The 13,341-nt window shown below is 33.3% G+C and overlaps 1 protein-coding gene across 1 annotated transcript in view; it reads right to left on the bottom strand.

Annotated features, from left to right (window-relative positions):
* Window positions 1–13,341, bottom strand: part of ATR (ATR serine/threonine kinase) — an 84,265-nt gene that overhangs the window by 55,686 nt on the left and 15,238 nt on the right. Inside the window, exons 9-19 of the mRNA XM_010976818.3 lie at window positions 12,696–12,888; window positions 12,204–12,466; window positions 11,098–11,288; window positions 10,906–11,006; window positions 10,540–10,711; window positions 9,750–9,920; window positions 7,890–8,084; window positions 6,435–6,620; window positions 3,696–3,788; window positions 1,786–1,916; window positions 242–385 (exon numbers count right to left, since the gene is read on the bottom strand). Coding sequence (XP_010975120.3) covers window positions 242–385; window positions 1,786–1,916; window positions 3,696–3,788; window positions 6,435–6,620; window positions 7,890–8,084; window positions 9,750–9,920; window positions 10,540–10,711; window positions 10,906–11,006; window positions 11,098–11,288; window positions 12,204–12,466; window positions 12,696–12,888 — 1,840 coding nt within the window. The remainder of the gene's footprint in view (window positions 1–241; window positions 386–1,785; window positions 1,917–3,695; window positions 3,789–6,434; window positions 6,621–7,889; window positions 8,085–9,749; window positions 9,921–10,539; window positions 10,712–10,905; window positions 11,007–11,097; window positions 11,289–12,203; window positions 12,467–12,695; window positions 12,889–13,341) is intronic.

Raw genomic sequence — 13,341 nt, forward strand, 5'->3', positions numbered from 1 at the left:
AAAACAATTTTGAGTTACTGAATTACTAAGTTTAAGATATAATTATAATAAAGGCCATGTCACGACTGAAAGAGCATCAGTTTGATATGTATTGACTTAAAGTATGTCATTTATTTTTGTTTACTGAAGGACTCTAAAAAGAATGTAACAGTCCCACATTACCAACAGTAATCCTAACACCTTGAGACATAAAAATACAGTAATAAAAAGTTGCTACCTTTATTAATTTTATTTACAATACCTGTTTTCAATTATGAGGTAGTGAAATATAGCTGCAGTTTCTTTAGGCTGGATGTGTATGAGAGGTAACAAAGCTACTATTACGTGACTGAGAAGAGAGCCTAGATAAGCGTGATCCAGGCAACGGACAAAGCAGTCCCACGCTCTATGTGAAAAAACAAATAAAAGTTAAAAGTCACATTATTTTTATTATTTGTAAAGCTCTACTAGTTAGTTACTAGCTGAACAAACAATGATACACACAAACAATAAGATTACAAGACAGTTGTAAAACTGGAATAAAAATCAATGCTGTATACTCACAAAGAGTGATTTCTGTAAGTCAAAAAAAAGCAGGGTAAAGTAAAAACAAAAAGAAAATTAAAAAAAGACAAAACACACACACACACACACAGACTAAAGTGAAAAACAGCCCTTATAATATGTTGCCTTTTGGGGCAGGGTTAATATAAAAAAAAAGTATCTAGAAGTGTGTGTGTATTTGCTTATACTTTATATAGGGAGGAATTATACAAAAATTAATGAAAATAGATACAGCTATTTGTAGGAATTCAGGAATGAAGGCTAGATTCTGTGAGTGTAACCTGTTACACATATTTGAACTTGGGATGATGTCAATATTTTATATGATTTTTAAATAAAATAAAATAAAAAGAAAAAGCCACCTCTAAAAATTTTAAACAAACTAAAATAACTGAACCTAGCAATATCAAGCTGATGGCGCATGCACACAGAAAAGAATAACTTCACATGACTTTAAACATATTATTCTGACGATACATCTCCAATAAAATATCGTCAAGAACAAAAAGAACCTTCAAGAAGCTTAAACTGCATTCAGTAGTCTTACTGATAGCAGTAATAGTGAAATTAAATTAAATTATCAGTCAGTCAAATCATACATGCCAAAATCTCAAAGGTCTGAAAGAAGTGTGGGGAAGGGACTTAAGGGCTGAATCTATTTATTAGAGTTGCTTAGGGGACCAAACAACCAAATGTGCAACATGTGTACCTTATCTGGATTCTAATTCAAACAAACCAACATCTTTGGGAAAAACATCTTTGAGACAACTGGGGAAATCTGAATTTTAGATGTTATTTAGGAATTCCTATTAACTCTGCTAAGCAAAATAATTCATGATAGTTATATATTTTTTTCAGTGCCCTTTATCCATTAGATACATCTGAGGTATTTACAAGCACAATGATGTGATACTGGAGTTTTCTTTAAAATATTCCAAGTAACAATAAAAACGTAGCACTGGAAAGCTTAAATAAAATAAGATTAACAATGCTGATAACTACTGAGGTTGGGAATTGGGTATGTAGGGGTTCATTCTATTATTTTCTCTATTTCCCAGTATATTAAAAGATTTCATACCAAAATGTTTTTAAAGAAGTCAACACATTCCCTTTTCAATACACAGACTTTCCATCTTAATTATTTCTGGTTTGAAAACAATTTCCCTCAAAAAGCTAAGAATTCAAGGCAGTGCTAGCTATTGGGAAATGCAAAATGTCTAATGAACTCTGGTAGTCATTTACCTGCAACACAATTCAGGAAAATCATCCTTGAATCGAAGGCCAGTTCTCAGCGTGGTCATCATTTTCACCCTCACAGAACTGACATGTTTGGGTCCCATCAATTTCATCAAAGACATCAAACTGTTCAAAGCCTGTAAAGCATGTATGGCTTTAAAATAAAGCCTGGAAACAAGCTGGCAGGAGCAGATGAGCCCCAAGGACAAGTGCTTCCCACCCTAATCTCAGAGTAGCATTTACTCTCTGGCAACACAAGGTCTAATAAATGGTAGTCAGTTCATTTTGTCCAACTGCTTACATAAGAATTATAGACTTGAAAAATACAAGTTGAATTCTGCTTTTTCCTTTAAAGTGATTTGTTATTTTGATCCTAGTAGTCCTCTTAAGCAGTAATTTTAAAACTTACTAAGAATATAGTATCTATTGTTTAGTCTTCTTCATAACCATCCCAAACTGCTATGTAGCACATGTATTTCTGTCCTAATGGTGCTAAATTCAACATGTTCTAACTTAATAAAACAAAAATGCTAACTGGTGACATACTCAGAAAACAATATACATATTTTATTGGTGTGGAACACAGAATCAGACTTTTATCAACAGCTCTAGATTTTAATGAAGGGGTGAAGGAACTCTAGTCAACCTTAACTATGTGCCAAAACATGCAAGCTCTTTCTGGTCTAAAACCCTAGTTTTCTTAGATTTGAGGTTATTCTCTCACTTGAGATAATAAGAAAGATTTTTCATGTACATAGAAGTTGTTTGGGGGATTAAATTCACCAAAAAAACCAAGTATTTGTTGATGAAATCTTTAGCGATTAATACTGTATCCTATCTTTCTTGTTTCCTTGAGGTTCTTAAGAAAAGGGGAGTACAGACTGAAATAAAAGCTTCCATTTCCTGGAAGCTTTACTATAAGTTTACTGACTACAGAGTGGAAAGCAGTAAAAATATAAATTTAATCAGTATCTGAAATTTTATCCCAGTTCTGAAGGAAGTGCTTTGTCTATACTGTCCAAGTGGGTCTAGGCTCTTGGCTTTGAAAAACCGCCACTGCTGCACTGATCCGTATGGTAGCCCCTAACCGGCATGTGGCAACTGGGTGCTTGAAATGTGGGGAGTGCAAGTTAAATGTGTTCTAAATGTAAAATACACACCAGATGTCGAAGAAAGAATGCAAACATCACTGATCATTTTTATACTGATTATGTGTTGAGATAATATTCGGGATGTATGTGGTTAAATAAATATATTATTTAAGTAAAAAAAAATTCTATCCCAATCGCCAAAAATTTCCAATGGTAACTAACTGTGACAGCAAACATAATGAAACTTCATTGTGCCAAATGCATTCAAACATAAACTGACAAATACTGAAGTTACTATACTTTCTGTAACCTACCATTCTTGGCATTCAAAAATACAATGGCCATGACTCACATCAGACCACTTTGGACCAATGAATTCAATAACACAACTTCTTTTTGAGCTATCAAGGATTGCTGGTCTCTTTTTCCCACTGAGCTAGATGTTGTGGTGATGTGAGCCTAAAGCTATTCGGGCTGCCAATCCAAGGGAATTTGAGCTAAGAGATTAATTCTGAGAACACTGTGTCCAAAATCAAGTTATGCCCAAAGCTTATTATCCTTATGCTTCTAGTTACAGAGCCAACCAATTCCTCTAAGCCAGTCTGGATGTGTTTTCTGTCCCTTATAAACAAAAGAACTATAAAAGATGTAATTCTTTTCAGACTCCTCCAAAGCTTATGCAAGTTGTTCAGGAATACAGAATATATCATATGCTTGATTATTTTTTATCTTTGAATGTTTGCAGCCAGAAGCAGAAGTCATGTCTCCTGCATATGCTATATGAATTTTATTCTGGCATTTTGCAACTCAACAATCACTACCTACCATTTTCTTATCTTCAATGCCAACACTGGAGCTCAGTAACTGCATGTTAAAAAAGGCCAAAATGCCCAACAACTTGGGTTGCAAATAATCAGCCTAAGGGGAAAAAAAAACCCATTAAAAGTACTATATAACATTTATACAGATCAAATTTCATAAATTGACAATTTATTTAACATCATTTCTATTTTATCTGACTATATTAGAATATTGGAAATAAACACTTTGTGAATTAAGTTTCTCCCAAAGTATGTATTTTCACATGTAATATTTCAAAAATTGGTGAAACTGATTTACAATCACCATGATAAAACATGATTAAACAGTACTGTATACAGTGACTAAATCATAAGCTTTTGAAATCCAGAGTTGAGCTATGGTGCAATCCTCAGGATGACTCATGTCTGGATCTAGAGTGGAGAGGATATTTATCTTAAGGAGAAGAGAACAGAAAAAGACAAGTGAACACCCTTGTCTAGAGCATTTAGAACTACAGTGGGGGAAAAAAAAGTACTTACTAAGAACAGGCAGTCTGCCAGAATGATAGTCTGAAATAGGGGTCAATAACCTGAGGTAATAGCAATAAAGAGGTAAAAGCCATGTGCATCAACAATTACAGGTGAGGTATCACTGACCATGGCACTTTGGGTCTCCTGAAGTAGACAGGGTTAATTCTTTCTTGAAAGAGGTTCCTAGAGGAGAGGCTATGGGCTTTAAGTAAGCCAAACCTGACTTTGGATCCCAATTTTGACACTTCCTAGCATGTGATGCTGGATAAGTTATTTAGCTCCTCTGAGTCTATAAGATGGGAACAATGAAAGCATCAATTGCATAGAGTTGTTGTAGAGATTAAATAAGATAACATGCATTAAGCACTTAGAATATTCAAGTGTTAAACTTGAGTTAATATTATAAACTGGGAATGTGAATCCTCTGCAAAGAAGAATTTTCCTCTTTTAAAATCTTTATATATAAGTAAGAAAAAAGAATCAAAAAACGGTGAGGGGAAGGCTGGGGAGAAGTAGCGATTAAAAGTATTTTCCAATTCCAGAAGAAAGTTGCACTGTTTAACATTGAGACACCAGATTTAAGTAACTCTCATTTACACACATGGCTAGGTTGAGGGGGTGCAGGGTAGAATGGTGTGCACTAATACACAGTAGAGAAGAAGTTAGGTGTCCAACACAGTCTCCAGATTAGATGCTGGGATAAACTTTTTTCTCTTGCCAAGCACAGGTAATCAGCTATTTTTCCAAAGCCTAAAATTACATTTAACTTACAGACTTCTGATTTGGATTAATAAGCCACAATTCACTAATTGCATGGTTCTAGTCTATGCTTCTTAAATGAAAAGCAGAGATAGATGATACTCACATAGTCTGTGTCAACATTCTAATTTTATAGCTCTTACATTTAGAAGTAGTCCATTCATCGGCCACTCACCAAATATTAAGTACATCTGCCTAGAATACTGTGCCAGGGGCAGGAATGCAAGATAAGTGAAGTCACTCTCTCCCTACCAGCTTACATGGGAAACTGATATTAAGAGACACAGACATTAAATTAGTAAATATGTAAATAAGGTAATAACTGCCATAAAGAAATAAGTATAATCATATAATATAGAAGAACTGGGATGAGGGAATTTACATGTGGTCATCAGGAAACTCCAAGATTTTAAAATGAGAAAGATCCAGTAGAATATTCCAAGTAAAAAGACTACCTAGTGCAAAGGCTGTGATGCAGGAAAAAACTTGACATGTTTAAGAAACACAAACAAAACAATGCTGAAACACAGGGAGAAAGGAAGATAAGAGTTGCACAACATGAGGGTGGAAAGGTATGCAGATCTCTTATAGCCTTACAGATTTTAAGAGCAATGAAAATTGTAGAAGGAATTTAACCAAGGGAATGATATGAGTTTGTAAGAAGTTGTAAGAAGAGTACTTCAAATGCTGTATAAATAATTGATTAAAGATGTAGGAAAAGGAAGAACAAAAGAGGAGAACAGTTAGGAGGCTTTTATAGTTGTCCTGGAGAAAGATGATGGTCACTTGTATGACACAGAAATGGAAAGATATATTTGGGGGATAGACTTGAAAGGACTTTTTGATACTAAATTATAAAGGATGTAGGAAATGGAGGGCTCATGAATATCTCCTAGGTTTTGATTTTAGCAACTAGGTAGATATTCGTACTGTTTCCTGAGAAGGTAAGACTATAGGAGAAGCAGGTTACAGAGGGAAAATAAAGATTTCTAACGGACATGTAATGTTGGGACTTGTTTGAGATGCTTAAAAGACAGGCAAGTAGAGATGACACAGAGGAAGATGGACAGTCTCTGTTTGCCATCCTCTCTCAGCCTCAGATCCATTCTCTGCCCTTTTCTACCTTGTTACATGCCTAGGAGGCTAACCATATTTCATCACTCAAGATCCCCTTTCCTCTGTCTTTCGAATGAAATGTATTTCAATCTACACTTTAGAAGTAGTGAAGAAAAATTAAGTTTTACTCAGTGTAAAAAATAAAATCTAAAATCATTTGAAAATGCATATTTTCCAACACAGGTATGCTGTGACCATGTAACTTAAATCATCAGCCTTTTCAAAAACAAAAAAATCCCAATTTAAAATTTAAATACATCTCTAGCATTTGGAAAACACATAAAACACCTGTTTCTCCAATTTCATAATTAAACTACAAAAAAGGAGAAAAAAAACCCCCATACAACATATTCCTTACCATTAGTTCAGGTGATGTGATATCTCTTGGGCCCTGATACGGATCATCACTAGATGCAAATGAGGCAAGTATTGACAAACCATTGAAAACCTGCTGATAGTGTTCTCCAATACGCAGCAATAATTCATTATGCAATCCTTGGAAGTCTTGTCTCAACAGGCTCCCCAGTTCAATTTCTGTTTCATTCTAACCCAAAGACACATTTAAACAAAAGAAAATAGGTTTACTTTTTTCTCCATGCTGACACCTTGGAAATAAGTATACTGATTTTAATGTACCATTAGTTAATCATGAGCTCTACATCAAGTGACAAGAATTACTAATGATATAAAAAAGGCATTGGAAAAGGATTCTAATCTTGTTCTCTTCTGGTAGGTCTACCATGGGCTGGCTAGAGGTAATGAAGAAAAGTGATCAGACTTCATTCTGAAATTAAACTTAAAAAAGGGAGTCAAGTTTTCTATAAAGTCTTAAAAGGTCATCTACTCATTATTCATGTAACCCCTGGGGGGAAATACAGCACAGTGACTTAGCACACAGTCTTTCTGGCCACACTGCTGGTATTTAAATTCCACCCTTGTCACTTATTAGTTGTGCTGTGACTTGGACAAGTAACCTAATTTGACCTCTCTCTGCCTTAGTTTTCGCCTCTATAAAATGGAAAAATAATAGTACCTTTATCTCATTGGGTAACTGTGAAGAGTTACGCAGATAAAGTGATCCACAAAAACCGTTTAGCAAAGTTTCTGACATGTAGTAAGCACTGGAATGGTATTATCATTTCACCTTTACAATAAAGATTTTCTTTCTCAAAATGAATAAATATACTGAATATTCAAAAATTCGTGTGGAAAGAGATCTACTGCTGGCAAATCATGAAACACATGAAATAAATTAACATCAGAAAAAATAGTTGCTTTATATAGGCATATCTCACAAGTTCTCCTGTTCCCATGTAGTCTATTATTCCTCAGATATTGTTCCTATTATGACACCAAAAAGAGATTTTGAAACTTTACATTTAAAAACTAGCAAGAAACTGGGCCAAATTATAATCAGAACTAAGTAACTAAACTCAATGTTAACAAATTACAGTACAGCTGAAGGATACTATCTCTTCCTATAGATACAATTACCTGCATGTTATTAGTCAATTTAGAGCTCCAATCAATTAATAAATTCTAAAATGAAATTAGCTGAGAATCTGATTCATGATTGGATGACTATCACATGCCATTAAGGTAAAATAATCAAAGAACAAAACAAAATAATAATTCTATTTAATACTCTCCTCTTGGCCCAAGACAAAGCTTATTTACATAATTCCATTTGAACTTAAATTACCCTAGGATAGACTGTAAATTACCCATTCTACTTCCTATAAGAATGTCACAACAGCTTTCCTATAATGCTAATTCAAACAAAAGACTGAAATATATACAAATATTCAATTACCTTTAGATAATGAAGGGCACGTTCTAATTCATCCTTGGAACAGGAACAGACCAAATGGGAAAAAATATACTTGAAGTTATTTATTAAAATTTCTCTACGATTGACATTTAATTGTTTTCCTAAAGTTCGAATGAGAGCGGAAGCTGCAGGGCTTGCTTTGGCAGCAAGGTCAGGTAGCAGAACTTGCAGTGTCCTCTGAAAAACAAAAACACTACAATTAACAAAAAGTACAGCTGTCCAGATGACAAAATATTCACATAAGCTATATGCAAAAATATTTTTAAATGCCACACAAATTTGGAGTTCATGTACGACATATTTGCATTCAGATTTACCACTTATCCATTCAATAGATATATACTGAGCATTTACTATGAGTCAGGCAGGTACTGCAGATACAGCAATGAAGAAAACAGACAAGGTCCCTGGTGGCACAGAATTTACATTGTACACGGAGAGAGACAGACAATAAATAGCTAATGTATAAGCAGTAAAGAAAATAACTCCTCATGAGTACGTGTTAAAACATACTCATGCTCTAAGGCAGAGGTTTCAAGCCTGAAATAGAGCTAACCAATATTTAGACAACAAGCAAAAGTAGCCATAAAAACAGTATTTTCAGTTTTTTAAATTAAAAAAGTTGATGCTACAATATTAAAGAAAATCTTTTTAACGTATCTACCATCCCAATATGGCAAGAAATCTATTTTGATTTTAATCCTAATTCCTTTAAGATCTTGTTCATAAAATATGTACAAAATTCCAAACATGAAACAGTTGGCCCTTCATTTATCCGTGTATCTAATGAAACAACTACTATACGTCAGTCAACTATACTAGGCACTGGAGATATGACAGTGAACAAGACTTGGGCCCTGCCCTCAGAGACACTTAAACCTTATTTCTGTTATGCCTTTCAACTTAATATTAATCCTGTAAGACTTATAACATAACCAGGTAGTCTCTACAAAGTGTAATTATTATGTTAAGGTACATAATATTCTAAGACCTAAATATTAGACATTTATTTTCTTCCCAGGGTTTTATTTGCTACTTGGAAAATGTTGCAATAAATGTCTGTGCTTTGGGGCTTCCAGAGTGGAATTACTGAATGAAAAGGCAAAAATAACTTTGTGGTCCTTAGTGTATGCTATCATATTTCCTTCCAGGATTTGTCCAATTTACAAGCAATTTAAGTGTGCTAAAATACAATAATACTGTAGGGGAAAATTCTGCATGAATCGCTATTATAATTTATTAACTAAGAATAATGATAAACTTTGCCTTTGGGAAAACTTATGAAGATCATCTACTTCATCCATCTTTTAAGGCTCAGCCCCACTAACAACTTTTCAAAGGCTTCCCAAACCCTCTATATTACAAACTGTCATCTGATTTCACAGGAGCTCATCTATAGCACTAGTTTTTATACTGTATTATTCCAATTCCTTAAGGGTAGATATTATCATATTAGATTTTGCAATACTGATGGACCCAATCATAGTACTAAAGACATGCGGCTCAGTAAACTGAATTAACATTAATCGATCAGTATTAACCTTTCAGGATAGCTAACTATCTAGAGCAATGACTCAAATTAACATGAATTTAACTTTTATAATATAAGCAATGTTATCATATTAAAGCTAAAAAAAAAAACAGGTAAATTTGAAAATCTACGGTCTGTATATTCCTCACTGTACTTGCCAGATTTTCTTTATTTTTTAAAATATTTTTATTGAAGTATAGTCAGTTTACAATGTTGTGTCCAGATTTTCTTTTTAAAATAATCTAGAATGGAATAAACATAAAACATTGAATTGAAAACTTCAATTAAGTCCATTATACTTTGCAACTTACAGTAAGGAAACGATTAAGATCAGGAAAGTCAAAAACATTGGCAATTTCAGACAAGGTATTTAAAGCCATTTCTCTCTGGTGAGCCACATCTTGCTTTCGCATCTCAGCATTCTGGCATGGAGTACTAGGAAGTGCTGTCATCTGACTGGAGTGGAGGGATTCTACCAAAAACTAGAGCAAATGATTTGTTAGTTTTCACACTAGGAAGAAATTTTAACTAATATGTTGCAAGTTAATGAAGGACGGTATGAGACAGTGTTCTAAACATACTATCTGAACCAGTTGATTTAATTTTTAAAAACAACCTTAATGAGGCAGATTGTGTAAAATCTCCCTTCTACAGCCTCCCTTCTACCAGGCTTAGTTAAGAAATTTGAATATCTTGCTAAGGATTACACCACTAACAGAGCCTGTATTTTAACATATTCTAACTTTTCAGCCACAAATTAAATCAATCTTTTAAAAAAACAAAGTGCCTTACTCATAATATCAAGGCATAACGGAAATTGTTATTAAAAGAAAGACTAATGAAGAAAGGCATCTCTTAATAGATTAATAGAACATAAAAATTATAAGATAATTTCCCCCTCTCCTATTTATAACTTACATCTTCAGACCAAGATGCTAAAATATAAAAATGACAAGATTTAGGTTCTTTCCAGTAAACAAAATACATCATTAAAAAAAAAAACCTATTTTAAAGCAAGAAAAGTAAAATGTACATATATATTTTTTTAACTCATGCAAAGTAATGCTATTTTTTACAGTCAAGGCCAATGCTGACTCTCACCTGACAGATGGGTTTCTTATACTGGCTGAAAAAGTTTTGCAGTTTAACACTTTTAGCTGCAACCAGAGCTCTAATTTCTGTGTATGCTGCTCCAGAGACAGATGCTGACTTGGATAATAAACAATGCAGTAAGTGCAAGAGTGCAAAAGGTACCAAATCTCCTTTGGCTGCCCTAAAGTTATTTAAAAAAAAAAAGTTATCATCACTGTCTCAAAAATAAATGGAAAACCACAAATAAATGCATGCTGATAACACATTTCTTTCTATAATATTACATCTTTCATGTCACCATGTCTAACACCAGACAAACAAAAAAGGAGAATGGACAAAATAAATAAGGAAGTATACCAAAGCTGCCAAATATACCTTCCAATATCCCCTGTTGTAAGAATCAAAGTATCCTTCAACTCATTATTTCTTGAGATCTGAGCATGTGTATATGCTTCTTTCATTCTTAATACAAAAAGCTAGAACAATAAAATTAACTAGTTAGAGAAAATTTTAGAGCTAGGTTTATGAAAACACATAAAAATAAAATTTAAAGTAAAAATTATCAACCTCTTTTATAAATCCATCTTCAGCATCCAAGGATTCCAAAATATGCTTGATATTTCCACTAAAAGCCACTCTCACATTCTTGTCTGGATCTTCCATTAAATTTAATAAAGTTCCAAGAACTGTTTTTACATCTGTTTCATCTTCTCTAAAATCAAGGTGCTTACAAAGATGACACAGATTATCTATGAAAGCTAAAGGGCAAGAGCATATAATATCTAATTTAACATATTAAATATAAAAGTTTTACTATAAAAATATTGTCAATAAATAATATACTACAAAGAATTCTAAGTTGCCTTATAAAGTCAATAGTGCTTAAACTTGTAAAGCACACAGAATTGTGGAGGATTAAAACAGATACTTAAAAATTTAAATTTACTTTATACTTAATAAAAGTTATACATAATTTAAATCTAAAATAAATTCTAGAATTTTTTTAAGTTATCAAATGACTAGTCACTTAGGATTTTGCAGATCATTTTGTTACTGAGATAGACTTAAAAGCGCGTTTCACCAATCTAAAGAGCTCTGAACTAAGGGCCATCTTAGTCTTACATTACTAGATTTAGGGAGTCCTAGAAACCACCTAAACTATATTGTTTTGAAAACTTAAGAACAAGTTTTAACTTATTACCTAAACAAATGAAATCTTCCAAGTATCTGTATATCTCATGCTCCCAACAAATTCAAACACCATTACCACTGGAAAGTGGCCAAGAAGATACAACCTACACTCTTCAGTTGGGCAAAGCATTTAACTATTTAAAGTTCTAAAGGTCCAAAGTAGTGGCGGGGGACACATTAAGAAGGTCCCTGGGATCACTAAAGAGGACACAGGGTATTAAACCTCATGATACTGAACCAAACATAATGTATGCCTCCATTACACTGTCAAACCACAAAAGCATTTAAGAAATCTAAAAGTTACTTCCCTTGTTAGTTCTGTGATACAGTCTAATACCTGACATCCCATTTATCATCACCTGAGCAATGAATCTACCAAGCAAGTCTAATTTTTAAGGCTTCAGGCTAATTCTATCACTGATTTTTTAAAAAGAGCTTAAATAGGTTTTAAAATATTAAATAAATCATAACAAATCACTCACCAAGTTTCACTGGACTAGGTATTTTTTTTTTTAGTAGGAAAAGGAATGGCTTGCAAACAGAAGCTTTTAGTCGAGAAGATGAACATTCATGTTGAGAAGTGACTTTTAGGCCCTTACAGAGGAGGTCAGTATGTCCATGTTCAGAGAAAGGTTCTATTAAAGAACTTGTCAAATAAAACATGCCATGAAGTGTACAGACAAGCTGACCAAGTATGGTGGCAAATTCTTTCTTGACAATGTCAGAATCATCTTTGACTTTATCTCTGGGGGGAAAAAAAGACGTACTAAGTCTTCTTGCTTAGTTTTGTGGTCTAGATAGTCTTGCTTAATTTGGGGTAAAAGTACTGGTAAGACAAAGGACAGAAGGAAAAAATTTTTAATTCTAAAACTAAAACCAACATTTGCTCTATATACCCAGCAACAAACATAAATTTACATATATGATATCTAGTCAATCAAGTTATATAATCAAATTAAAATATTAATACATACATAAGAATTTTGGGAACTCTGTTACAAGAATTCTGCTGCTGCAATAAGATAAAAAATCCATTTATACAACTTGTCCGGATTACTTCATGGGAGCTCTGCAGGGCCCAGCTGTAAACTGCTGTTCTCCATTCAAGGTATATTCTTCTTGGAAACAGAGTTAGAAGAAATACACATCGTGACTGTGCCTGTGGTGCTGAAAAAATTAAGTGTATTAAACAAGATTTCTAAGTGTTAATTTTATACATGTATACTTATATATTTATTCTTTGTTGTGGAGTCAAGTAACATTTAAAACACATAGTATTTAATTGAAAGCTCCCTTTCCAAAAATACAGCATGTACACTGAAAAACATCTATGCACAATCTTACTAAATAATCTGGGAAATCCAACTAGAAAAATCACACCCATTAGATACCAAAAAAAATTGTTTTTAGATAATTATGTCTTTGGCATTCTTTTTTCTTAAGATAGCAAAAATTTTAAAGTCTGACAATGCCAAGTGCCAGTGAGAATGTGAAACTATAGGAACTCACATATTCTGCTAATAGGAATGTGAACTAGAATGAAATCTTTGAGAACAATGTGACAGAACAGAGTTGAGGATGTACAAATCTTACAATGTATTACTTTTCACATGTCTAACT

This window comes from Camelus dromedarius, chromosome 2 (genome assembly GCF_036321535.1).
Source record: "Camelus dromedarius isolate mCamDro1 chromosome 2, mCamDro1.pat, whole genome shotgun sequence".
Classification (NCBI taxonomy): Eukaryota; Metazoa; Chordata; class Mammalia; order Artiodactyla; family Camelidae; genus Camelus; species Camelus dromedarius.